Here is a 27866-nt window from a genome sequence, read left to right on the forward strand (position 1 = left end):
GCGGGGCGTCCTGGCCGAGCCCGCGCTCCGCCCGCGGGAGGAAGGGGCCGCGGGGCTGCCCAGGCGGGGGGCGGCAGGAGAGCAGCGGGACCCCGGGGCCGAAGGGAAGAGGCAGCCGGGAGGGACGAAGCCAGCCGGCCAGAAAGCCAGCAGCAGCAGCAGCACTCACCGCTCCCTCTGCTCTCCGCGGGGCCAGGCGCCTGGGTCACGGGGCCCGCCCGAGGGGAAGGCGGGAAATGTAGTGCCGGGTCTCCCCCGCGCGCAGCATGCTGGGATTTGTGGTCCAGGAGGCTCTTCTCCTGGCAGGAGGAGGGGCTTGTGAGAAAGGGCGTTTTGTGTGCGACGCGGAAGTGGGAGGGGCCCATAGGCCCAGGCGGAAATGCAAAACAAGAAGGTTATTTTTACATAATGGGGATTAATTTAAGGTAATTATTTTTTCCTTGGTTAGGCAGCAGTGAGTGTCCCCATCACACAACAGATAGCAACTAAAGAGAGGAGGGTTCCTACTCTTTCTAACACAAGTCTTTATAATTTTGAATTTGAAGTTACATAAATTGCTCAATAAATGCCAGTGTTAATTCATTGTCCCTGTATTCTTAGGTTCGTCTGTGCTTTGGAGTGTCTTACAAAATGGCCCAGCAATGTAATCCACTGTGAGCCCTGCAGGCTGGAGGCAGTGCTGGACTGGTTTGGCTTTCCAGAGCAAAATCTCCCCTAATAAGAATAATAATAACAATAATAATTTATTATTTATACCCCGCCTATTATTCTAGGTATGGTCTTAAGACCACCATTTTGCTGAAGGTAAGTAGGTTTTGGGAAGAGTGCATTGGAAGAAAGGTGAGCTATAAATGAATAAAATAATTTTCCCTCTAAGAGTCCCAACACAAACTCAACCATTCACTGCTTTTCAGCCTAACCTCCCTCACAGGGTTGTTGTGAGGATAAAATTGCGGAGGGATATAATAACCATTGGCATGGCATAACTGTTGTTACGGTAAAAATCTGGGTGCGAGGCTGGTCAGCCACCCAGCTCGTCGGACTAAGTCCGCGGGTCCCTGCGGAGAAAAAATGAGCTCAGCCGGAAACAGGAGCAAGCTGCAGAAGATCCAAGTTTATTGCGCAACAGGTTCAAGGCGAGATTGAACAGCGGGAAAGGGGTGACATGAGCCTTTGAAACTTCCCTCCATGTCCCATAATGCAGTGCAAAATACATCATAGCTACATCATGAATACATTAAAGAGAGGTTGGGTTACACAGATGACATCATGAATACATTAAAGAGAGGTTGGGTTACACTGGATTAACATACAGAGGAGGGAGGGGGAATATGCAGAGCTGGAGATATGCGCAGATAAACATTTCCTGAGTACCGGTGATGAGAAGACAATAGTTCGAATATGTAAAGTCTGCCACCTGGCACTGCCCAGAGGAAAGGCCGGGCAGAGCGATTTGACAGGATTAGGGTCTTGACACCTTGCTTCAGGGATTATGGAGGACAGGTGAGGTGTGATGGGGTCCTAGAGAAATTGAGCAAATTGGTACATTGATTTTCTATGAATTTTATGGATTTTAGTCCCTTTTGACATTGACAATTGGAAAGAAATTGATATATTGTAGCGAAGAAGAAGGTGAAGAAGACATGCCCCCCCCTTCCGTATCAGTCCCCCATTCGGAGATAGATTTGCATTAAAGTTCTGTAAGAACTTGCAAATCTTTTCTCCGCACCCTAAATCTCGGTGAAGGTAGGGGTGCCCTGTGAGTGGGAATAGGCTCTAATGGAAAAGGAGGTGGGTTGAGCAGGGCAGCAAAGGAGGGAGCAACACGGACCAATACAATGTACGTGTATGTTATATAGATATGCACTAAATAATAACTTGGTATCCACCGTACCAGATGTGTGGGTTTGTGCAAACCTGAAGGGGACTTGCAAGCCACGCCTCTTAAGGTCATTTACAAGTATAGTAGTGCAGATAGCTGGATATAGGATATCACATAAAAGAACACCTGTTGTATTTTGTTCAATAGTGGTCTATGCTTTACATTTAGCAGGAAGGTCCACTACTGACTGAAAAAAAATGCAGTTTGGTTATTTTAGCTCCACCGTTTTTGTGTTCTCAGGTGCGAAGGTAGCTCTTCTGTGGTCTCACACTGGCATAGTGGCACAGTAGTGGCAATCCCTGGTGAATCCACTTAGGGCTTTCATATTAACCATGTTGCCTGGCACTCACCACAGCTGGCACAGGTTTGGACACGTCATAAGAGAAATGTCCTTGCCTTGGCCATTCTATGGGATTTTATTATTATAGGCTCTGGTCTTGCAGTCATGGGAAGTTGCTCACTTGCACTTTAAGGACCAAAAGCTAATTGCAGCCTGGATACACTTGCCCAATTCAAACTGAGTCCAATTTGAATTTATCTTGCCCCATGGTTCTCAACTTTTCAAACCAAGCTGTTAAAGCAAAACCATTCTTAGGGGCATTTGTCCAAATAAGTCAATTTAACTCTATAAGGGATTATTCCTGCTAAACCAAAGCATATACACCTTCCTGAAGCTCCTCCTTGGTAAAGTGAGTTTTAGCACATTTTAAAATGGTTAGGGAAGTTGGCAGAGTGCCAGGTGAAACAACGAAATGTGGTTATAAATTTATCTAATTCTAAACATTGGACTACATAATAGCCTGATCCGTTAAAAGGCATAAAATGTATGAGAATCCTCCACTGGGGTGTAAGGAATAAGACATTAAACATAAAAACAATTACACACAAAAATAGCCACAAAATAGCCCCCCCCCCCATTTGTGGAAATAACACACTGTCAGACACATTTCAACATTCCTACGTAATAACACATAATATAAAACAAACTAATTAAGTATCAGTTGCATATCTTGAGACAATTGTGATATTTTTACGCATGTATCTTCTCAATGCCGGAGCACAGTCTTGAGGTTCAAAAGTGAGAAAATGTCCTTGCAATTCAACTCCTCCCCCCTTTGTCAGCCCCACTCCCCCGGCAGTCTATATCCTTTGAAAGAGATAGCTGTGGCCCCTTTGAAAACTTTGGTGTCTGTTGCTGTTGCAGGTCTTGTAGTGGCAAAGCTTTTCATTGGATCTGTAGTAACACATTTGTAGAAGTGATATCCTGTAAGGGGCAGGGTTTTGGGGACTTAAAAGACAGAGTTAGAAAAGGGAAGGGGCGAAAGGCAAAAAGGATGTCCTTCAGTTTCCGTGGGAAGCTGCAAATAATAAAAATCTTAGCGGATTAAGCATTTTATTCATTTCAATATTATTATCACATTTCCATATAATTACTGTTATTATCTGCTAAGTTTGTTTGCTTTCCTTCACTTTGGTTTTTATCGTCTCCCTCCCATATTATTAAATAAAAAATTACTCCATATGTAGAGAAAGAGAACTGTAAAAAAAATACAAGGTCAAAATAATAATAAAACACACACACACACACACACACACACACACACACAATGACCTATGAGGAACCATAAATAAATGCTAAGACACACAATTTTAAGAAATCTGAAGTAACAATGAAAATAAAAGAGTGTTTCTTGATGTGACAATATCGGCTAGGATGTTAATAGCAAAATACTGGGAAATGACTTAATACCAAGAAAATGAATGGCAATTTAAAGTTGTGTAAGTACCTTGAACTAGCCAAAATGACAGAATTAATAAGAAATGCTCAGGCAAAAGGTAAACAAATACCATTCCACAAACAATGTTTGGTTGTGCTTCAATTAATTTCATAGACATAAATAAATGAAAACAGATTACTTGTAACTTAAAGTGTCAAAGCCGCAAAGAGATGGAAGTCACTAATATAGCAGGGATTCAGACTTGTTTCACAGAACAGAAAGAAAGTTGCTGTGGGAGAAAAGAAGGGACAAACACTTTGTTATCGGGGTCCACATATCCTGTTAAAAGGGAAAATTATTTCATGTGAGAAGCCTGTCAGGAAATGCTGTTCCTAAAATGCACACAAACAAAGTCTGTGATTTACATCCCATTGAGGGGGGGAATGCTTTGATATTTACCTGTGAAAAGAATTTGGCATGTTAAGATTTGAAACTTGGCAACCTCCTGACTTTGACGGTCCAGTACTTAACTCTTTTGTCTTACGTAGCCCCTGGAGCAAAGGACACATTAAGGGTGATTTCCCTCAATGGTTCCAAGTTTTACATAAGGAAATTTGGATAAGTTTCTCCCTGCAGCCCAAGCTCTCCAAACCTCCTCTCCCCTCTCCTTCCTCTCTCTCTCTTTTCTTTTCCTTTTTTTTTAGCTGATCTAGCCTCTGTGCATGTGCAGAGTTCATGTCTCAGCAAACCTTTTATACTATTGAAAATGTTGAATATTTTGGCTAAATTACCATTTGAATAAAGGAAATGAAGGGTAAGGAGTAGATTTTTAAAAATAGGGTTAGACTTAAAACAAAACAAGAAACTCCGCAATTCAAGCATTTACCAAAGCTAGAAATTTTCTAAGGGATCATGTTTCCTTCCTTTATTTACAGGAAAGGGCTATCATTTTGTGTGATTTTCCTCTGGTCATTCGCGGAACAATGCCACGCCCTTATATATGGGAAAAAATGGCCAGAGAGTCAGAATTCATAGGATTTTTTTTTTTAACATTTCAGCCTTACCATTTGCAGACAAAAAAATTTTCCTGCCCTTTATTTACAGGATTGGTCAAGGCCCATATGTATTTGCATGTGCTTAAACTTTGAATTGACTTTGAAGTCTGATTTTTAAATAGTAGACAAAATGATAAACACTGTAATCACTCAAATGCTTGATATTACCAGTTGTGCTTCAAAACATCACAGCTTCACCTCTCACCTTTTAAAACTAAAGAGCAAAGCTAGGCTGAATTTCAACTCCATCACCACACCAGAATTTAAGAATTACCCTCCAATGCTTGCGGACACATGTCCTTCCACACAGCCACAAATTGGGAGAGTTGAAAGGGACCCTGGGGTCATCTAGTCCAACCCTCCAAAATATAGGGTTCACAGCAAGATTTCGCAGCAAGATTTGTACTACCAAAGAGACACACACATACTTATGTACACAGGCACTACTGGGGAAGAGAGCACAATCAATGCTCCTATCATGTACTAAGGAAGAGGAAAATAAAAGTACCCAGATACAAAAGTTAATAATGTTTCTGAACTTGCATAGGAATAGTACGCCTAATTAAGACCTTTTAAAAAAAAATAATAACGATACATAGGAAAGTGAGATGTCGGGTACTTTTAGCAAAGAATGTGCTCCCCTCCCTTGTTGAAGGAAGCTTGCTCAGGAGTAAATTCATTTGGCACAGAAGTAAGAAGGGGGGGGGGAGAACCTGAAAGAGACTGAAACAAGTGGGGGAGGCATTTTCCAATAAGAAGCCAGGAAACCCTGGCTGATCTTAGAGACTGATATCAGGACTGGACTCTATAGATAGACAATTGTTGTCTATCAAAGCTTCTACCTTTTATTAACAATTTTCTTAGAAGGAACACCTATTTTCATAGGCATGTGCTTGATGAAATACATACACTGCATTTTAGCTTGAGAGAGCAGTTGGCTCAACTAGGCTTTTGCAGCAGAAACATTAGTTTCTTCACAGCACATTTCAAAATACTGGAAAAAGGACTGGAACACGGATGTAGAATCACAAACTCAAAGGTTGCAACATAACATTATCTACCATCAACTTAAAATCATACCCTCACTTAAGCTACTTGGAGGAAGACTCTTTGGAGCCTCTCTCAAATAACAAACATTTGCACCCTTCATTCTCATTTTGTTTTTTGTTTTTTTCTGTTTTAAGATTGATAAGGTCCAGCATGGCTTCCCTAGATTTAAATTTTGAAGCAAGCTTGTAGTTTAAACTATGCACACTTAAGAAAGGCAGTCTGTCAGAGACAGAAGGAACAGACAACACACATAACAGACAACATGTAAACATACATATTCTCATATATGTATTAACAGACAACACACATAACAGACAACATGTAAACATATATATTCTCATTCTTTAGTTGGTTATCGCAAGGAGTTGGGCCGCTTCCTTTGGCTTCATTAAGTGAAATTAGTAGGAAGGTCCCACATGGTTTTATGAGCTTCCTTGCCTCTTCAAACACACCACCAGTTAATCAAACTGGCAGGGCTCACAACGCTTGGTTGACTGGGTACCCCTTTATATATGCATGCATTGCTGTTGTTGCTTTTTTGTTGTTTTTCTTTTTTGGGGGGGGTGTCTGGGATAGAGAAGGGAGAAAGAGAGAGGTTGATTAGGATTTGGGTAACTTGTACAGGGGGCTATTTAGGGTTTTCCTTTTCCTTGTTGCTTGGCAACTTCCTAACAGGGTTTCCTTTTAGAGAGCTCTTCTACCTAATTCCTTATTTCTTCCTTTCTCACTTATTTTCTTCCTTCCTTACTTATCTATTTCCTGGGGTTTTCCTTTCCACTCTGCCAAATCCCGCCCAATTCCTCTTGAGCTATCCCTCCTGGCAACCTCCTACCTATCGTTACAATCTCAGGAAAAGGGGCCCTACTGGACGCCCGCGCCGTGCGGTGCCAGATCGGGTAGTCCCTTGATAGAGTTTTGAACCGAAAATCCCCCTTGCTTTTGGAAGCAGGCTCACGCACGATACACGTGTTACGTGGCACCGACCAGTGCGGCTGGGATTATTGATAGAAAGGAAGACCCCTTCCTGCCCCCTCCGTAAGGGCGCTCGGGAAGTTTGGAAGAAGAACTCCAGCCCCTTGCTTTCAACTGAGATGTCCGTTGCGGGGAGTCGGCTGTCTTTCCAAGCCGGGTCTCTCAGTCTTACTTTCGGACTCTCAATTGGTGCGGCTGACTGGAGGGTTTGAGAGGAGAAAGAGATAGAGCTCAGAACCCCCCTTTCGGGTCGAGCGGCAGTCCACGGTCTCTCTCAGCAATTGGACCAAGAGACAGGCGAGAAAGAGCGATAGAGAGGAGGGCAGAGAATTCAGTTGCCAGGAGATTCCACCCCCTTCCCACCAGTGCACTGGGTTTTTCCTTTTCCTTATACTCACGTGTCTTCTATGATGATCCCGGGATCGATGAATAAGCCGGCTGGATCCCTCTTTGCTCCCCGGCTGAACTCCTGGGGCTTTCGATTACCGCCCGGAAGATGGCCAGGGGTCCAAAGGATCTTCCCAGGCAAAATGGCCCGGTGCCGGCTGAAGATTTCAGGGCCCCCGGTCAGCAACACAGGAGAACCGCAAAGCCCCACGTTGGGCGCCATCTGCTACGGTAAAAATCTGGGTGCGAGGCTGCTCAGCCACCCAGCTCGTCGGACTAAGTCCGCGGGTCCCTGCGGAGAAAAAATGAGCTCAGCCGGAAACAGGAGCAAGCTGCAGAAGATCCAAGTTTATTGCGCAACAGGTTCAAGGCGAGATTGAACAGCGGGAAAGGGGTGACATGAGCCTTTGAAACTTCCCTCCATGTCCCATAATGCAGTGCAAAATACATCATAGCTACATCATGAATACATTAAAGAGAGGTTGGGTTACACAGATGACATCATGAATACATTAAAGAGAGGTTGGGTTACACTGGATTAACATACAGAGGAGGGAGGGGGAATATGCAGAGCTGGAGATATGCGCAGATAAACATTTCCTGAGTACCGGTGATGAGAAGACAATAGTTCGAATATGTAAAGTCTGCCACCTGGCACTGCCCAGAGGAAAGGCCGGGCAGAGCGATTTGACAGGATTAGGGTCTTGACACCTTGCTTCAGGGATTATGGAGGACAGGTGAGGTGTGATGGGGTCCTAGAGAAATTGAGCAAATTGGTACATTGATTTTCTATGAATTTTATGGATTTTAGTCCCTTTTGACATTGACAATTGGAAAGAAATTGATATATTGTAGCGAAGAAGAAGGTGAAGAAGACATGCCCCCCCCTTCCGTATCACTGTGTACACACCACCTTGAGGTCCTTGGAGGAAAGGTGGGAGATAAATGTAATAGTAGATAATAAATACCGGTAATTGAAATAAATGACATTGAATGATTCCTGCTTTAGAAAGAGGACAAACTCCTCACCTTGCAGTTTGCACAAATATACTAAAATGGCCTTCTCTGCAGTGGCTCCCCATCTGTGGAATGCTCTCCCCGGTGAAGTTTGCCTGACACCTTCATTATACACCTTTAGGCGCCAGGCAAAAACATTCCTTTTTAACCAGGCCTTTGGTTGATCTGATTGACATCCTATGTCGTTTTAGAATGTGGCTCTTTGTGTGTGGGAGAGTAGTTGGGTTGTTGTTTTTGTTTTGATTCTATACAGTATATTGCAGTTTTTATGTTGATCTTGTTCTGTGAACTGTCCCAAGACCTCTGAGTATAGGGCAGTATATACATTCAGTAATAAATAATATTAAATAATGTTTCATTGTGATGGGGTGTGAAGGGGAAGAGACAAAAAAGCTTCCAAAGTGAACCCAAAACTTGAGACCTGTGAGTGTGCCTATATAATAACTATGGTTCAGCTACACCATGTGGTCTCCAATCCAGCAAGAACAGAGAGCATGCTGGGCATTGTAGTCTTTGTACCTCCTCAGACACTCCTGCTTCTGGGCGGGGAGAGGAGGGAGTTGAAGGTGGATAATTGGAGGCAACTGTTTCCTAGCAACTGAAACACATCTTTCCGCAGTAGGCCTTAAACTGAGCCATCTTCAGCACCTGCCTTTTTATGGGTTGTAGCACCAGAATTTTTCAAGGATGAAAACAAAAAAACAAAAACAAATCAAACATCAACTAACGCTAAAAAGATGAATGCACCTTATTACAATAAACTGTTTATAAAAATGTAATAAAATAGGCTAATTTTGCCAAGCAATCAACCCAGACCAAAACAAGCAGCGTGAAAAGCAGAAAGGAAAAAATAAAAAGACAGAGCACTCTAAAAACCACAAAGTCTGTCACAGTATTTGACCATCTCAAGAGGACCACCCAAATGGCGCTGGTGCCACAACTAATTAACCCTAAGGGCCCAATCCACCCAGACCCTTCCCTTACTCAAGCTCCTTCTAAATGAATGCAGCCACATCACAGACCTTCCATTCAGTAGGGCTTAAGCAGGAGAAATGCCCCGTGTGCCAGGGCAAGGTTGGGGCCCTCCTCTGTCAGGATCCCCAGCTTGCAGTCCAGCTTACTTCATGCTGAGGCACCTTTGTAAAGAGGTAAAACCAGTTAAACCAAAGCTCACTGCTCTGTAACTTGAGGAGGAGGGAGTGTACAGGATAACCTTTTAGCCCTCTTCCAAAAGGTTATCAGAAAATGAGTCCTCCAAGGCTACAATCCTCACCCCACTTGCCTGGGAGTAGCCATGGTTAGGATTGCAACCTTAATCAGTAATCTTAAACCTTTTCAGACCTAACGTCCCTCCTTTATCACCCATCTGTAATATGGATCCCATTATTAATTTTGCTGCAGTATATGCTTGTACAATGGTACCTCTGGTTACGTACTTAATTCGTTCCGGAGGTCCATTCTTAACCTGAAACTGTTCTTAACCTGAAACACCACTTTAGCTAATGGGGCCTCCTGCTGCTGCCGTGCGCTTTCTGTTCTCATCCTGAAGCAAAGTTCTTAACCCAAGGTAATATTTCTGGGTTAGCGGAGTCAGTAACCTGAAGCGTATGTAACCTGAAGCATATGTAACCCGAGGTACCACTGTAGTTACAAGTTTGGTGGATCAGGGGAATGCTGTGGATATAGTGTTTCTTGGTTTCAGTAAGGCTTTTGACAAAGACCCCCATGATATTCTGGAGTAGCTGGTAAAATGTGGTTCTGGAAAACAAGCCTTATGAGGAATGGTTGAAGGAGCTGGGTATGTTTAGTCTGGAAAAGAAGAGACTGAGAGGAGATATGATAGCTATCTTCCAATATCTTAAGGGCTGTCACATGGAAGAGGGAAGAAGCTTGTTTTCTCCTGCTCTGGAGGGGAGGACTCAAGGCAATGGCTTCAAGTTACAAGAAAGGAGATTCTGACTAAACATCAGGAAGAAGTTTCTGACAGTAAGAGCTGTTCAGCAGTGGAACGGACTGCTTCAGGAGACTGGATAGCCTTCTGTCATGGATGCTTCAGTTGAGATTCCTGAATTGCAGAGGGTTGGACTAGATGACCATTGGGGTCCTTTCCAACTCTGCATTTCTGTTTTTTTTACTGTTTTATTAAATTTGCTTAGTAACATAACATTATTATGTGTATTCTATAAAACAAAGAATACAAAACAAAATTCATTCATACTACAATGCATTTCTATTATTCTAGGTCTGTTTTTCCGATTCTTACTCTAGGATGGCAAGATACAAAGGCTCCTGTACTTTTATATAATAATAATAATAATAATAATAATAATAATAATAATAATAATAATTGTTAAGTTGTAGGTGAACATATCAGACGACACAGCGATTCTTCAAACAGCTCTTGTTTATTCACAGGCCAGAACAGAACTGAACTGAAGGGCTCAGTCAGCCTGCTTATATAGAGCTCCAGTACAACATAACTGTAACAATTTTCTAAAACTATCCAATCACTGAACATCACTTTCGATCCCTTATTTGCATAACTATCAACAGTATACCCCTGCTGGCCCAGGGTGAGAACTTCAGTACATTATTATTATTATTATTATTATTATTATTATTATTATTACTCTGCCCATCTGGCTGGGTTTCCCCAGCCACTCTGGCCAGCTTCCAACAAAATATTAAAAATACAATAAAACATCAAACATTAAAAACTTCGCTAAACAGGGCTGCCTTCAGATATCTTCTAAAAGTCAGGTAGTTGTTTATTTCCTTGACATCTGATGGGAGGGCGTTCCACAGGGTGGAGAAGGCCCTCTGCCTGGTTCCCTGTAACCTCACTTCTCGCAGTGAGGGAACCACCAGAAGACCCTCGGAGCTGGACCTCAGTGTATACTGGGCCAAGGCTACGGCAGGCGTCAGCAAACTTTTTCAGCAGGGGGCCAGTCCACTGTCCCTCAGACCTTGTGGGGGGGCAGACTATATTTTGAAGAAGAAAAAAATGAACAAATTCTTATGCCCCACAAATAACCCAGAGATGCATTTTAAATAAAATGATACATTCTACTCATGTAAAAACACCAGGCAGGCCCCACAAATTACCCAGAGATGCATTTTAAATAAAAGGGCACATTCTACTCATGTAAAAACATGCTGATTCCTGGACCATCTGCGGACCAGATTTAGAAGGCGATTAGGCCAGATCCAGCCCCCGGGCCTTAGTTTGCCTACCCATGGTTTAGAGCTTTAAAGGTCAGCACCAACACTTTGAATTCTGCTCAGAAACATACTGGGAGCCAATGTAGGTATTTCAAGACCAGTGTTATGTGGTCTTGGCGGCCTCTCCCAATCACTGGTCTAGCTGCCGCATTCTGGATTACTCGTAGTTTCTGGGTCACCTTCAAAGGTAGCCCCAAGTAGAGCACATTGCAGTAGTCCAAGCGAGAGATGTACCACTCTGGCAAGACAGTCTGTGGGCAGGTAGGGTCTCAGCCAGTGTACCAGATGGAGCTGGTAGACAGCTGCCCTGGACACAGAATTGACCTGCATCTCAAAGGACAGCTGTGAGTCCAAAATTACTCCCAGGCTGCGCACATGGTTCTTCAGGGGCACAGTTACCCCATTCAGGACCAGGAGTCGCCCACACCTGTGCGCCCCCTGTCCCCCCAAAACAGTACTTCTATCTTGTCAGGATTCAACCTCAATCTGTTAGCTGCCATCCATCCTCCAACTGCCTCCATATACTCACACAGGTCCTTCACCGCCTTCACTGGTTCTGATTTAAAAGAGAGGTAGAGCTGGGTATCATCCACATACTGATGAACACCCAGGCCAAACCCCCTGATGATCTCTCCCAGCGGCTGCACGTAGATATTAAAAAGCATGGACAGAACCCTGAGGCACCCCACAAGTGAGAGCCCAGGGGTCTGAACACACAACCCTCAAAACCACTTTCTGGACATGGCCCAGGAGGAAGGAGTGGAACCACTGTGCCCCCAGCTCCCAGCCCCTCTAGACGGTCCAGAAGGATGTCATGGTTGGTGGTATCAAAGGCCGCTGAGAGATCCAGCAGAACTAGGAAACAGCTTTCACCCTTGTCCCTAGCCTGCTGGGGATCATCAACAATCATTATATGAAAGGAGACATTTTATCAAGTGCAAATTGCCATGCATAGCTAACAAAAGCTGCAGCTGCTCAAATATTAACTGTAAATAAACTCTCACCCTTTTTAATTCTTATATTTAGTTGTCCTTTCTTCCCCTTTCTTTTCCTTTCACTTTTCTATCTTTCAGTTTCATTCTTTCCATATATTATACAGTCATACCTCGGTCGCAGACGCTTCAGGTTGCACGTTTTTGGGTTGTGCACCGCACCGAACCAGGAAGTACCGGAACGGGTTACTTCCGGGTTTCGGCGCTTGCGCATGCGCAGAAGCACTAAATCGTGCTTTGTGCATGCGCAGAAGTGCTGAATCATGACCCGCGCATGCGCTGCGGTTGTGAACGCTGCGGGTTGCGAATGTTCCTCCCGCACGGATCACGTTCGCAACCCAAGTTGTCCACTGTATATGCATATATATATATAATCAAACAATGAAATATAGTGGTACAGTCCACCTCTGTTTAGAGTTGGCACGTGTGAGCCATTCATGAATTTTGACATACCAACCAGAAAGCAGTGCTTTACATTTCCTGTCCTGTGGCAGAAGGCAGGAAAACAAAGGTTGTATACACATTATGGGCTTAATGTCATTCTTTTTCTGAAGCTGGTTTTGGGGAAAACACATCAAAATGCAGTATTTCACGTGAAACATAAGACAAAACACTGCTTCCCAAACCAGTGTTGAGAGTGCACTCGATCTAGAGTAATTGTATCTCATACAATCTCATACAATCTCATACATGTATAGTCTGTGCCAATGTTTTACATTTGTTTGACTACCTTATCTTCTTTTTCCACATTTGTTGGCATCAGGCTAATATTGTTTTTAAAAAGCAACCCTATATTATGAAATAACAATAGTAAATTTTAAGATTTTTATTGACTCACCAATTAATTATGCCAGTTGCTGTCCTTCTCATAAGACATTGTACCTCCATACCTCTAAAGCACATTAGAAGCGGATTTTCTCCTCAAAAAATTCTGGGCACTTTAGTTTGTTAAGGGCTGCTGGGAATTGTAACTCTTTGAGGGGTAAACTTTGAGGATTCTTTTAAGGGAAAGGTTGTGTTTTGAATGTGTTTTAAAGGTAAAAGTGTTTGTGCGGTAGTGTGCACAGGAGTGCAAAAGCTGGGTCCGTTCATCCCAGAATGCCCTGAGGTAAGTGAGCAAGGCCCTGCATTGGGAACAACCATCTCAGTATCCCATCCCATCCCGCACCCCAAAAAGACATGCAAATGGGCCCCTTGTGCGTAATCTGTGCCAGGGTGACTGAGGGTGGAGGTATCAAGCCGGACTGTCTGAAGAAAGAAAGGAAACTTGCCGTCATAAAAGACTTGGTGTCGGTCTGGTTTTGGTCACGGAGAGATCCATCATTTACAAGAGCTCCCTTATGCTGCTTTTACACAACATTCAGGTAGGGTGTGTTGGATTATGACAAGGCTGTTCCCATTTCAGTCACATCTTTCATACTACCCCTTTCCAGGCCTAGGCTGGCTTGTGTGGCTGGGATGTCCCCAGCTCTCAACAGTCAGTGACCTAACCAGCTGTGTGAGCTCCCTCCTCCCTGCCTCCTGCGCTGCCCTTTAAAGTAGGCAATCTGCCTTAATCCTCAACCGAGAGCGAGGGAACGAAGCAGGGAGAGCGACAGAAAGAGAGAGAGTGTGAGAGAGAAGCAGACACGAGCAGGGGCTCAAATCCTTTTCAGCGGGAGCACTGCTGTGGAAAGCAAGGAGCGCATCTACAGGGCTTGGAAGGCTCCTGCTTCTGCCCTCCCATGAGAGCACGTAGGGTTAATTTGGTCCTTCCTCCCCGCCCAGGGAGAAAGGCCAAAAGAATGGGAAGCCCCCCCTTGCAAGGGGAAGAGGTAGTTGGTCTAAAGTGCTAGCATCTTCTGGAGATTTCCTCATCTGCCCTCTCACCCCCTACAACCAGTCAGCAAGATGTCCGAGTGCAACGGAGGACGTGAGTAGATGTAGATGTGTTTGGTTAACAAGGTAGGGACAAGCTGTTGGGAGGTGGGTAGGAGTCTTACAGTGCAATCCTAGGCATGTTTACTCAGAAGTAAGTGTTACTGAAAGGAGTTTACCTAGTGCATTTGGGATTGCAGCTTTTAGGGGTGTGTTCAGAAGATACTGAAAGGAATAAGACAGTGGTAAGTAGGGGCTGGTAGAAGACGAATGATCTAAAGTCCAGCTATGGGGGGCATCAGGCAAACTTTTGCATTATAGTGGTTCTCAATAGTTAAACATTTGGTCCTAGGTTAGCAAAGGGGTTGAAGTAAAGGGTAGGAGGCTTGGACACTGTTTAAGATTGGAACAGCAGCTGAAAAAAACAGAGAAGTGTATGGCTTTGGTGTTGCAATCAGAATGAGGTGTTTTGATGTATAACTGGGACTGATAATGGAAATGAATGAGTGTGAAGTCCTGAGGCCAAACCATAGGTGCCAGGCAAACATCTGAAGTTTTTTTCAGCCTGAGCTCACAGAGGCCTTAGTCTTGGAAAAGTCTCCCACAGTGGAACGTGCTCTGTCATATTTCTATATTAACCAACCTTTTGTGTTTTTCAGAACCTTATTTCTTTTTTGTGCCTTTTCTAAGAAACAGGGCAGTTAGCCTTTAGATCCATCCTTAACTCCCCCTTGCCCTGTTTCCACCTTGCAGCAGCTGGCACCCCCGAGATCCCACGCTCGGCGGCTGAGGCTTTTGTGGAGGCAACAGGCCAGGCCCTGGCATGGACACTCGCTGGTGGGGGCTCAGATACGCTGGGCTCTACAGGCAGCAATGCCCAGAAGAAGCGTCTCCAGCACAACAAGCATAAAACCCAGGGGACCAATGTGGTGCACCGTTCACCACGAGCCCTCTTCTGTCTCAGGCTGAACAACCCCATCCGCCGTGCTGCCATCAGCATCGTTGAATGGAAGCATCCTATTCTTACAAATTGGGAGACAGCTGACTCGGGGTGGGGGTGGGGAGGCCCTCTTTTTTCCTTGGGGGAAGGAGGGAGAAGAAATTCCTGTTTGTTGCCTTAACTGAATGTTCCCAGACCCTTTGATATCCTCATTCTTATGACCATCTTCGCCAACTGTGTGGCCTTAGGAGTCTATATCCCCTTCCCTGAGGATGACTCGAATGTCTCCAACCACAACTTGGTGAGTGCCTTTGAGGGAAGGGTGGGGAGTGGGGGAGAGCATAGTGCAATGGCAGAGCACATATTCTGCATGCTGAAGGATGCAGTGAAAAGGATTTTGGACAGCTGGAGACCTCAGAAAACCGTTGTCAGGTAGTACAGGTACTGAACTAGATGGGTAGGCCCAAGGTCTGACACAGGAAGACAACATCATGTGAAGCCAGGAATATTGCCTCCAAGGTCTGCTTCCTTGCTGTAACCCACCACATGCCACCTTCCGGCTAGAGATACCCCAAATCCTGGATCACGCAGCTGCTCCTTATTTTTCTTCACCTTGTAGTCCAGTAAACTCCTTTGCCGTGGCCTCCTTCTTCCTTAATGATTCCACTTTTACATCTTGATTTCTGTCTGAGGCAACACGTTAATGCTAATTAAAACTATTATCTCTTAATAACCATTAATCCACCACCTGACTGGGGGCAGCTGAGGCGACAGGCTGCCCCCTGCCCCCTCATCCCCGCAGCTTCCTAGTTCACTCTGGGGGCCGAGGGTCTTGCAGTGAGGCCACAGAAGCTCCCCTATGAATTTGAAGTCATCTGCTGATTGCAGCTGGGGTCAGGGCTGGAGTTTGATCTCAGCTTCCCTGGAGTAAATCCAGAATAATCCATGACTGAAACTGGATGGGGGCCAGTTTCTGATCTCTGTTTCTCCCCTCTAGGGTAAATCCAGAAATGCTTGACACCAGTGAAGTCAAAGACAGAACTTGATCTCATTTCTCTGCCAGCCATTTTTAAAAGAATTAATTTTTTTACAGTTCACACAGTACATATACTGTACCACTGTGGGAGGGCTTTGTTGTTTACAATGGCAGGACAGAGTCCAGAGATTCTGTTCTCATTGAAGGAGAGGATAACATTTACTGGTATAAAAGGAAAGAAGCAGAAAGTAGTGCTAACTGCACTGTGTTTCTGGTTCTCTTACTAGTGGGTCTCAGTAAAGATGTGATGGGGCTGGCCTATTGATCGGGATTTCAGGGTTATGTGCTATAGCTCCACATATCTTTTATTCTCTGTGTTTTTGTGTTTATTTATATTGAATTTTGCATGCCGTGAGTGACAAATGCACGCTCCTCTTTTCTGGGGAGTGTGTGTGCAAGTGGCCACACTTACTCCTGTAGCCGTGTATATGTGTGATACTCCCAACTCTTTGCTCTCCCTCCTATTTCTTGCCCACTCTGTAAGCTGCTTGTGCTGGTGTTGCACTGAGATAATGCTAATCCAGAGAAATTTTTGCCCATTTCCCTTGATGGGAATTTCCAGTCTCTGTCTCTAGTGTAACTTTCCAGAACTGGAGCTTTCAAGTGGAGCTCTTTGGGATTGTTCTGACTTTGGAACATGTGACTGGTTTCAAATCCCAATACAGTGGTACCTCGGCTTAAGTACTTAATTCATTCCGGAGGTCCGTTCTTAACCTGAAGCACCACTTTAGCTAATGAGGCCTCCTGCTGCCGCCACGCCGCCGGAGCATGATTTCTGTTCTTATCCTGAAGCAAAGTTCTTAACCCGAGGTACTATTTCTGGGTTAGCGGAGTCTGTAACCTGACGCGCATGTAACCTGAGGTACCACTGTAAAGTGATAGATTGCTTCTCAGGACACAAGCAGGAGAAGCTTGGATGTATAATTTGGGCCTACTGGCCTTCTTCCTCCACAGGAGCAAGTGGAGTATGTTTTTCTCATCATATTCACGGTGGAGACTTTCCTCAAGATCCTTGCCTATGGACTGGTCATGCATCCCAGCGCCTACATCCGCAATGGCTGGAACCTTCTCGATTTTGTCATCGTTGTGGTGGGGTGAGTTTTTTCCGTGACATGATGAGTGAGTGCAAATCACTTCTGCAGGTTGCCAAAAGTCCCAAGTATATCTCTCCAAATGGACTGCCTGGCAACAGAGAGAGGGGAGATTTGGGGAAACTGCAGTAGCGCAGCTCTTCTGCAGCATCTTAATGCAAATAAGTCTGTACAGCAAGCGATTATTAACGAAGTTGAGGAATTAGATCCAAGTCCTGAGAAAAGCCCTCGTTTCTGTAAAATGTGTGCCAAAGGATGTGTCCTCTCTGGACAAAGCTGTAATGTCATAATTCTTTCAACCAAACAGTTAAAAGTACAGGAAGCCCTGTTGGGGGTCTGTACACGGCAATGTTAGTAGGAAGGGAGAGGCCCAGGTCTTGTGTTTGAAGGGACTTGAAATGGTCAACTAGCCAGAGCCAGTGCCCATAGCTAAATGCTTATGCCGTGAACATATGAATAGGACTCTTATTGTAAATAGGCCATGCAGACACAACATCAAATAAAGTAGAAGGGAACGAGCAGAGCAGCACTAAAATGCTGATGAATTTTCATGAGGCCTTTTAAAAAATAAAGCAAACTGATGTTGAAATGTGAAGAGCTGTACTTAAGCCTAGAAAATGAGAAACTGAAATAGACATTCACCCATCCCTACCTGTGACCTAAGGGGTGGTACCTGGTAGTTCAAAGTGTGGAGCCTGCTAAGAGAGGCCTACTGTGGTCCCTGGTCGGGACAAGGGTTGACACCTGGCACCCTGGTGCCTGAAAGGGGAGTCTGATGGACATGAGGCAGGGGAAGGACATGGAATTAATTGTAAAAGCTCTCAAGCAAAAGAATCCCTGCGCCACACCAAGCTGCCCATTTATGGAAGCCACCTGAATGCCTCTGCTGCCAGAGGTGAAGCAGCTGGTGAACATGGACATGCTTGGTTGTGGTCCTCAGTTTGGGGAACATCCTCTCCAGAGAGTTCTGACTGGCACCTTCTTTGCTACCTTTTAGGTTCCAGTTGAAAACATTTTTCAATTATTCATCATGTATTTTTTATATAAATTAATTTTATTTCATTTTAAATAAAATAAACAAAATGAGCAATTATCTTGCATATATGACCCAACAGAGATCATGTAGATAACACTTTATCCAAATTCACCGTGACTCTTAGATACAGTACATTTAAATTGTCTTATGCTGTTTTATTGTAGTTTTAATGGTGTTTTTGTGTGATTGCTAATTACCCTGGAATCAAAAAGTATTGGGTGGTATATATACTTATAAAAATCAATAACACAAATAAAAGAGGACAATAGCCAGACCTCTTAATTCACTGGGAGGGGCCACGCTTTGCACATGGAAAGATCCAGGTTCAGAACCAGCACCTCTGGTTGAAAGGATCAGGTGATTGGGGGAAAAACCTTTGCTCAATAAGCTAAAGAGCCCGTCTTGCACTGGGCTTGGCAGACCTACTTCAAGGCAGTTTCCTACACCCCCTGCCAGCCTGAGATCCTGCTGTGCCTGGAGGTTTCTCCCCATCTGAAAAAGATCCTGAAACTTGAGGTCAGCTCCAGAGACATGGCAAGTCTGTTAAAAGACTATGCCATCCCACTTGTTCATTTGCTTACAAATTAACCTATGACTGGTGTGGGGTCTCTGTGGCCCTTCCGATATTGCTGAACTACACATTGGCCATACTTGCTAGGGCTGACTGGAGATTTAGTTCGGCAACATTTGGAGGACCGAAGGTCCCCTACACATGGCCCATGCAATTCAGACTGCAATATGTGCTACATACCAAGCCATCTACTGGCGGGGGGCGGGGGGGGGTATTTCTCCTGGAGCTATAACCCTCAGGCAAGCCTTCTTTGCAGAAGGCCCAAGTAAAACCCCCTCCACCATCATCAGGGCCATCAAGGACATTTTACCACCCAAAATGGCTGCATGTCATTATATTAAATGTGCGCCCCAGGACCTATTGCCATGGTGTGTCAGATGCTGGCATGGATCATGAGCCATCTGTTGAGCAGCAGTGTAGAGCAGTAGACAGTGTTGGGCATGGACCAGGGAGAGCTGAATTCAGATTTCTTCTCTGCGTAGCGGTAAAGCTCACTGGGTAAGCCCAGGCCACTTTCTCACTATTTTGAGGATAAAATGGAATAACCTCGTATACGATGCCCTGAGGATTCAAGTGTAATTTATCAGATATGTGGAGACCAGCTATTGTTGCTCAGAGGAGAGCAAAAGGAATTATGCTTAATTGCCTTTATTATACCCCACATTTTAGAGCCCAGCTCTGGTGTTTTGTGGGGGGGGGGAGGCTCAAGCATCTCCCCAGACAATCTCCAAATCCTTAGTTCCCTTTGGGATTAGGTTAAGGGGAATGATCTTGAAAAGGGGATAGTTCTTATAGCCTGAGGATCAATACTCTGAGTCCTCATCCAATGAAGAACGCCGATCTCTAGAATTAGCGAGGAGAGGAGAGACTGACCACCTCCTCCTTAAGGTAGTTTTAAAAAGGATTAAAATATAGGATTGGTCTATCAATGGCTGGCACCTCAACATTGTGTTTTAATTGTTGTAACCCGCTCTGGGACCATAGAGTGGATAGAATGATGATGATGATAGCAACAATACCCACCAGGGCCTGCTTCACACTGTTAACCCTGGAGAGTGAAGGCCACAAATGGGTCTATGGGGCTAGAAGCTAGCTTGTCATTCTTTTATCTGTGTCTGGGTGGGCTCTTCATGGGGAGAAAGGTCCCCTGCCTGTCTCATCATGATCCTGTCTCCCCCCCACAGTCTCTTCAGTGTCATCCTGGAACAAGTTTCCCACAAGCCTGGAGAGGCTCATCACATGAGTGGGAAGCCGGGTGGGTTTGATGTCAAAGCTCTGAGAGCCTTCCGTGTCCTGAGACCTCTGCGCCTCGTCTCTGGTGTCCCTAGTAAGCATCTCTCTCTGTTACAAACAGGGCGCCTCCAGACTGGTGTTTAATTGTTGGCGAACTTTCTGCAATATGTTCTTGACACAATAATCATACATGTAGTGGTTAATTGATTCTGCTTTAGTTTGTTGTGTGATGTCTCCCCAATGCTATCCCATTATTGCTAGCCAGAGGAGCTATCAGCACAACAAATGGAGGACAAAAATAAACCAGAGCATTTGGGGTATAAAAATTAAGGGGTTTCAGCTGGAAGTTACCGGGCATGCGCTGACTGGAAATGAAGCCATGTGACCACTCCAAAAATTCTGCAGGTGCAAACAGTATTGAAAGTGGGATCACATGTAACTGCCCCAAAAACATCAAGAGCGCAAATAACCGTGATGTGCAATAAAAAGGATGTCTGGAGGGCCCCCCATATGTTTCCTTGGTAGTAGTCTCTGAAGAGAGAAGCCGATAACAATCAGTGCACCATCCTTTGTGCTTACACGTTGCACTGCTTTGGGTCAAATTGAGATGCCGTTGAGTTGATGCTCTGAGCTGCATTTATACACTGTACATATACACTGTACTGTATATGGTATTTCTGCTGTACCACCTATCATGTGCCTAACTGTACATACAGTGGTACCTCTAGTTACGTACTTAATTCATTCCAGAGGTCTGTTCTTAACCTGAAACTGTTCTTAACTAGAGGCTTGCTTTTGCTAATGGGGCCTCTTGCTGCTGTTGTGCCGCCGGCACATGATTTCCATTCTCATCCTGGGGCAAAGTTCTCAACTTGAGGTTACTCTTCCAGGTTAGTGGAGTTTGTAACCTGAAGCGTTTGTAACCTGAGGCGTTTGTAACTCGAGGTACCACTGTATTGGTTTTGCTGCTGCTAGCTGCATAGTGGCTGCACTCTGCTTTGCTTTGCCAGAGTAGTTTATTGAGCAGAGAGGTGCTGTACCATGTGTTGTCGCAGTGTTCTTGTGATGCCATATCCATACTGCATTGTGCACAGTTGCGCTGCTATACCACAGAGCATTAAAGACCATTCACAGCAATTTTGGGGCATATGCCACATAATGTTTGCTTTATTGCACCTCACTGCATGTCGTGGCATTAGCCAGAGTCACTTTATTTTGCCAAAACATATGCTATCATTCTGCACTAGATCACACTGCAGTATTATACTGCAGCTCATGTTTAATCTGCTACAATGCATCACAGGTATTGCACTGTATACAATCAGACCTGCACATTGAGCTTCATGTTGGCTTCCATGCCACCCAGAGCATACCACATGCACATATTTGCATGTTGTCTTGCTAGGCAGCACATCGACACATTCCATGTGATTGCATTATTGTGACTTACAGCCACTCTGCAAGTCTCCTTAAATACATTTCCCACAAACTGCATGCCTGCTGTGCAGGGCCACATTAAAGCACCACTTGCATTTTAGTTCATGCTTCCACATTGTATTACATGCTATGCACAGCAGCACACAGCCGTATTCACCATGCTCTGCACTGCTGCAAGCACATTGCACAATGGATAGCAGGAGCAGCTCCTTCAATGCGGTGTATAAAATTTGACCCAGAGACAATTCATCTGCAAATGATTTAGCTTCAGGTTCTCTACAAATGTTCATTGTGCTGTGAAGGAGAATCCTCCACCCCTTCTGGTTGTATTCTGCTCCTGAGACTGAGCTCTCCACTTGCAGCCATGTGCCCCTGTATACATGGCCAGTTGTGATTGCGCTGCATGTTGCAGCACTGCTCATTATGCTTCTGCAAAGTTAACACCATGTTCTGAATCCTCTCCACCAACTAGGCCTGCACATTGTCTTGAACTCTATCATGAAAGCCATGGTGCCCCTCCTGCACATTGCGCTGCTTGTCCTTTTCGTCATCATCATCTATGCTATCATTGGCTTGGAGCTCTTTATCGGCCGCATGCACAAGACCTGCTTCATCGTTGGTTCAGGTATAGTTCTGCAAGTGTGGGGGGAGGTATGTAGATCATTCTTGCCTCCAAAAATTTTAGTGAGAGAGACCAATCCAAGTGTGTGCAAATGAACTGTAGGGAATAATCCTACTCCTTCCTTCCAGAATGGGGAATAGCACTGCTGGGATGAATTTCTGTTGAATTCAGTTTTCAGTGTGAGAGCTGCAGTTTTGAAGAATGTGAAAGGCTTCTCTTTCAAACATGTTTTCATACCTATTTGCAGCTATCTTTTATCGTCATCTGCTGCTTTGTTGCGGTTATTGTTGTTGCTGCTGCTGTTATAACTTGAAAGAGCCTCTCACAATGTGATCAGGAGCTACATAGTGAATTTCATGTGTTTCATGATGTAACCATTGTTTGGGGCTTCTGGCTGCTTCGTCTTTGTGGTGGTGGGAAGTCTTGCAACAATAAAGATCAGGCCTACAGGCCACTGTTTGGCTTCTGTCTCCTGGCTGAAGTCTCTTGCTTGTGACCCTCAGAATTCCTTCCAACTCTACAATTCTATGATTCTAGCCCAAATAGCCAGTTTCATTTTCAGCAACATAAACGCATGACTGGATTTTAAAAGCTGTGTACTGATATGCTTAAATGCCTAAATGTTAAAAAAATATTGAACTATCAAGTGAATATTTGGTGTGTGTGTGTTTTAGTAGTCGGGGGTGGGGGGTGTTGGAAATACAGGTCACATTTTGAGAGATATACAGATGTTTGTGAAACATAGTTTGGTTCAGCACTAGAATGAACCTGTCACTCTTCTTGCTGTCCGTCCACCCCCCCCAAAAAAATCTCTGCATCCCTTGCAGACCTGGAGGCTGAGGAGGACCCATCACCTTGTGCCTTCTCTGGGCACGGACGGGAATGCTTGACGAACAATAGTGAGTGCCGTGGGAAGTGGGAAGGACCCAATGGTGGCATCACCAACTTCGACAACTTCTTTTTTGCCATGCTGACTGTCTTCCAGTGCATCACCATGGAAGGTTGGACCGATGTGCTCTACTGGGTGAGGCAGCTTCCTCCACTAGTGGGGGGGGGCAGCACTGCCAATGGCTCATACAGAGCAGTCCATATAATTTTCTGCTTATTGTCCCTCTCTCTACTCCAGATGCAGGATGCAATGGGTCACGAGCTGCCCTGGCTCTACTTTGTCAGCCTTGTCATCTTTGGCTCCTTCTTCGTGCTCAATCTGGTTTTGGGTGTGCTGAGTGGGTAAGTCAGATTTGGAATGCGTATAGCATGTGAATCAGTTCATGGGATGCCTTTGAGGACTGCTTCTTGTGCCTACATACATGTGGTAACTGGATAGCTGGATAAATGGATAGCATGTAACCATTCACACAGCATTCAGATGGGGAGGTGACTTCTGTGAGAGATCCAGAATCTGCCAAAGGTAGCATGGGTTGCATTTGTACTTTGTAATATCTGTTGAATTGATTTTGCTCATTTGCAGTATCAAATGGTTATATTTTAGTGGGAAAGATTCTGCACTGCCACCCACTTTCCACCTCGCAAGTCTAGTAGTAGTGATTCTATATTTGGCTTTTCATGGTAGCATGTAGCTTCACTCGCTTGCATGAATCGTGGAATTGTTACGATTCATTCATTGGGTGCTTAAAGTAATGTTAGCCCCACACGGGGTGTGAGGGGACAAACCCTTTCCCACGGGTTCACAGTCAGATAGGAAGAATGAGGCATAAGCCAAAAGAGGGTAGGAAGGACATAAAATAAAACCAGAAAATGTAATTATGGTATTGTGTGATGTCTAAAGTGACAAACTATTGTTGGGCAAACCAAAACCAGAAAACTTGGTTTGAAGTGCTATATTTGTTAACTATGGTTTAGTCTGATATCTGAATTAAGAAAGCATAGTTTACAATGGTTGCTTACCTTCTCAAAGACACACCTAGTAGAAATGGGAGTGGAGTTATAAACCTGAGTACTGATAAAACAGGAAATGGTAGCAGACCACCTCTCTGAACCATGTGTAACTAAACTTGTGCAGTTAACTGGTTAGCGTGAACCATGAGTTGGTATGATATCTTTTAGCCTAGCATATGCAAGTTAGTGTGTGCAATGATTGTTGATGTGGTCCAGGTTCTATGCTGTACCTCCCCCCCCCCCAGCGAAGGGAGCGGAAGAAGCTAGTGGGTTATGGATTTAGGGCCAGAATGACTGATGCCAGATGCCAGGCAAAGGGAAGAGCCATTCTGCTGAGTTACCTACTTGTCAGGGCACTTTGATATACAGTGGTACCTCAGGTTACATGCGCTTCAGGTTACATACGCTTCAGGTTACAGACTCCGCTAACCCAGAAATATTACCTCGGGTTAAGTACTTTGCTTCAGGATAAGAACAGAAATCGTGCTCCGGTGGTGCGGCAGCAGCAGGAGGCCCCATTAGTTAAAGTGGTGCTTCAGGTTAAGAACAGTTTCAGGTTAAGTACGGACCTCTGGAACGAATTAAGCACTTAACCTGAGGTACCACTGTAGTGTATAATAGTAGTGGTGACTGATTTTTTTTAGCAGGTCTGCACAAGGCCAGCCCAGCCATGAGGCAAGGTGAGGCGACAACCTCAGGTGGCAGGATCCACTAACCCCTTCTTTCCTGGCCAGAGTGGAGGCACTATTTTGTGGTTCACTGCAGATTCCAAAATGTCTTGGGGCAGCCTTGAGTGTGACACAAGCCATGCCCAAAGCATTAGATGTTATGATACCATACCGTGTGGTATGGTGGTTAGAGTGTTGGACTAAGACCTGGAAGAGCAACGGTTTAGTCCCCACTCGGCCACGAAGCTCACTTGGTGACCTTGGGCCAGTCTCTCAGCCTAATCTACCTCACAGGTTTGGGATCCATGAGTGGGAAAGTGCTGTTGTGCTCATGTCCTGCTGTGGAATCTCCATAAGCATCTGGCTGGCCTCTGTGAGAACAAAATGCTGCCCTAGATGGGCCTTTGGTCTGATCTAGCAGGGCTGCTCTTTTGTCACCCTGTGCTTTGTTATGGTTTTGCCTCTAAACTATGGATCTGTAGAGCAGAGCAGGTCAGAACTAGCGAGTCAGGCAAGAATTCAGGCCTGACTCTCATATGCCATAGCCAGGAGTGCTGCAGATTTCAGGAGTGGTTCAGAAGTGCCATGAACTGTCATAACTCCATGTCACAGGTTGACCATCTGTGGTGTATTTTCTGTTTGCTGTCTGCCTGTGACATCTGTGGCCCAGCTGAGGTGGCCAGATCTGTGGGTAGCTGGCGCGTGGATGATCCTGACATTGGCGTGTATGTATTATATGTTTGTGGAGGTAGGTGGGAGCTTGTACTTAATTTCCCATTCCCTGCTCTGACTTTCTGACGTTTTGATTCAGCCCTGTGTGTCCCTTAAGCGCCCAGAGAGCTTTCCGGCTGTGCCAAACACATGACAACCAGCTGGATCAAAGGCTGTGCTACTGGCAGGCGGGCTTTGCACCAGTAGGTGTCTTTCAGCAGAAGGCTAAGCTGGCCTGTGTTCAGCTAATTTGACCCATTTCTCCCCACAGAGAATTTTCCAAGGAGCGAGAGAAGGCAAAGGCCCGGGGTGACTTCCAAAAGTTACGGGAGAAGCAGCAGATGGAGGAAGACCTGAAGGGCTATTTGGATTGGATCACGCAGGCCGAAGACATCGAGCCTGACGAGGAAGGGGACGAGGCAGACGAGAAGCACACTCGTAAGGGTTCTGCCTGCCACCCGCTGCCGGCTTCCTAGCCCTGCTTTGCCAGAGAACAGTGCCCTGCTGAAGGAGGGGACGGTTTAGTCAGTGGCCTGGATGCTACCATCTGGGCCTTGTGGCAGCTCTGGGTGAGGGGATTAGAGAGGAATCAATCCAAGCAGCAGCGATGCAAGATTAGTGAGAACCTGAGCAAACTGGCAGCTGGGGAAGGGATCCTTCTTGTGGAGAGGAGGGAGGGGAGTCGGATGCCGTGTACCTACTGGGGAAGCAGGTGGACCTGGCAGTCGGGGACACGACTGGATGGCAGGAACACAACAGAAGGGCAGGCCAGGCCGATCCCTCTGTCTCTTTATTTTTCTCCCTCTGCCTTTTGCTGAGGGAAGGGATACAGGGGTTGTGCTCTTTCCTTCAGCAATGCCCAGAATTGGCCAATTAGTAGCATGCTTTTACTTGTGCGTACCCTTCCCCATGGCTATAATTTGCAGCAAGGGAAAATGGAAGAGAGTTCCAAGGGTAAAACCCCTGGCACTGAGTTAATTAGTTCATTGGGACCTCATTAGTTACTTTGGGGTCGCTGAGCAAGTGGTAAGAGCAACTAAGGTCAGCATTGTGAGTAGACAGATATTTATGAGTCTCCTATTCAGCTCATCTGTATTCCCTCCCCAGTCAGCTGAGGACAAATTTGGAGAATCTTGGTCCTTTCACCCTTCTGCCTCTCTGACTCCCCTCTCAGAAATGGAGGCAACTTGAGGAGTCCCAGTGTGCTCCAACTAGGGGCTTATCCACACTTACCTTTAGCCCTGCTCTTTCCAGGCACAGGTTTCCTTGTGAAAACCTTCTCTTTAAAGCTGAAGCATAACAAAAAGCAATGTGGGTTTTCAGCAGATTGCCGTTTACTCCAATTCAGCAGTAAAGAGTGGGTTTTCACAGGGAAAGCTTTGGAGCAAGGGAGAGAGAGAGCTCAGACACAGAGCTTTAAAGCGTGGACCTGTTGTAATTAAGGCAAAGAATATATCAAGGCTTTTTTTAAGCCAGAACTCATAGGAACTTAGTTCCGGCACCTCTCAGGTGGGTGCCATAGCCATTATAAGAAAACAAGGAAGGCATTCATGGTGAGTACTAGCACCATTTTTTCTAGAAAAATAGCACAGGTACGTGTAATGAAAATAATCACAAGTGTTTCCCCTGCTTCCCACTGCCTCCATCCCCCCTCCGTTGTTGTTTCCTTATGTCTATTTTAGACAGAGCTATATAAATAGATAAATGAGGGGAAAGTGCTCTAGCGAAAATCTACTTTTTTAGAATTAAAAATGACATGTTGCCTTTTCAATCAGCACCATTTTAGTGCCCGTTTTTCTCTGCTGATCTGTTAGTTAGCACTAAAACACTTTTTAGTAAACTTCTAAAATTTGTTCAACACTACTTTAAAATAATGTTTTTGATCAGTTTTAACATTTGCACTGAAATATGATGAAAAATATGGTATCGGATTGTACCTTCATAAAGGTTCATGGCTGTGTCACACCCAGTTGTTTGGATGGAGCTTAGTGAGGTGTACACTGTGGGGTCGCAATGGGGGCGCGGTGCGACCCAGGTGCCCTGTCTGGGGGGGGGTGACAAGAAGGCACCCTGCGGGGGCTTGCGCTGCCGCTGCAGTGCAAGCAGCCATCACGCAGCCACAGCCACATGCGGAGGATCCTCCGTTCGTGGCTGCAGCCGGAAGCAGAGGATCCTGGCACCGTCAGTACAGCGCTGGAGTGGCGCCGCTGGCAAACTGCTATGTACAGTGCATGTGCAGCGTCGCTACATACAGTGCATGCATCGTACGTAGCAATGCCACACATGCGCCTGCTTAGCCCCGCCCCGGGTGTCCCTATGCCTTCGCTCGCCCCTGGATCCCCAGAAAGCACAGTATCAGCTGACGTGTGGAAAGCGCAAGTCTGCCCCTGTAGCTTTCAGTACTAGGAAGTGCAAATGGGGGGGTGGAGGAGCCCTTGCTTCTTTGTTTAATCTTGGCAACTTTGACATA

General features: G+C 45.2%; 2 protein-coding genes and 1 long non-coding RNA gene across 6 annotated transcripts in view; 2 read left to right on the forward strand and 1 right to left on the reverse strand.

Annotated features, from left to right (window-relative positions):
- CCDC22 (CCC complex scaffolding subunit CCDC22) overlaps positions 1 to 294 on the reverse strand; it is a 70957-nt gene extending 70663 nt beyond the window's left edge. Inside the window, exon 1 of one of the 4 annotated variants that reach the window (XR_014542877.1) lies at positions 170 to 294. The gene's annotated coding sequence lies outside the window, so the exon portion shown is untranslated. Of the gene's footprint in view, positions 1 to 7 lie in introns of all 4 variants that reach the window. The other 3 variants (XM_083592195.1, XM_083592192.1, XM_083592194.1) reach the window with 3 other exon arrangements.
- A 1158-nt stretch (positions 295 to 1452) lies between these two features.
- Positions 1453 to 3473, forward strand: LOC310752341. The gene is made up of 3 exons (XR_014542916.1): positions 1453 to 1542; positions 1627 to 3365; positions 3416 to 3473. It is a non-coding gene; the product is annotated as an uncharacterized lncRNA (long non-coding RNA).
- Positions 3474 to 13340: 9867 nt separating this feature from the next.
- Positions 13341 to 27866, forward strand: part of CACNA1F (calcium voltage-gated channel subunit alpha1 F) — a 62600-nt gene continuing 48074 nt past the window's right edge. The window contains exons 1-9 of the mRNA XM_083592088.1: positions 13341 to 14207; positions 14906 to 15164; positions 15288 to 15393; positions 17083 to 17222; positions 20011 to 20153; positions 21969 to 22121; positions 22946 to 23142; positions 23245 to 23348; positions 25668 to 25834. Of these exons, the coding sequence (XP_083448214.1) occupies positions 14186 to 14207; positions 14906 to 15164; positions 15288 to 15393; positions 17083 to 17222; positions 20011 to 20153; positions 21969 to 22121; positions 22946 to 23142; positions 23245 to 23348; positions 25668 to 25834 (1291 nt within the window). The 5' untranslated portion in view covers positions 13341 to 14185. The remainder of the gene's footprint in view (positions 14208 to 14905; positions 15165 to 15287; positions 15394 to 17082; positions 17223 to 20010; positions 20154 to 21968; positions 22122 to 22945; positions 23143 to 23244; positions 23349 to 25667; positions 25835 to 27866) is intronic.

The sequence above is a fragment of the Podarcis filfolensis genome (genome assembly GCF_964270895.1).
Source record: "Podarcis filfolensis genome assembly, chromosome: 17".
In the NCBI taxonomy this organism is placed as follows: Eukaryota; Metazoa; Chordata; class Lepidosauria; order Squamata; family Lacertidae; genus Podarcis; species Podarcis filfolensis.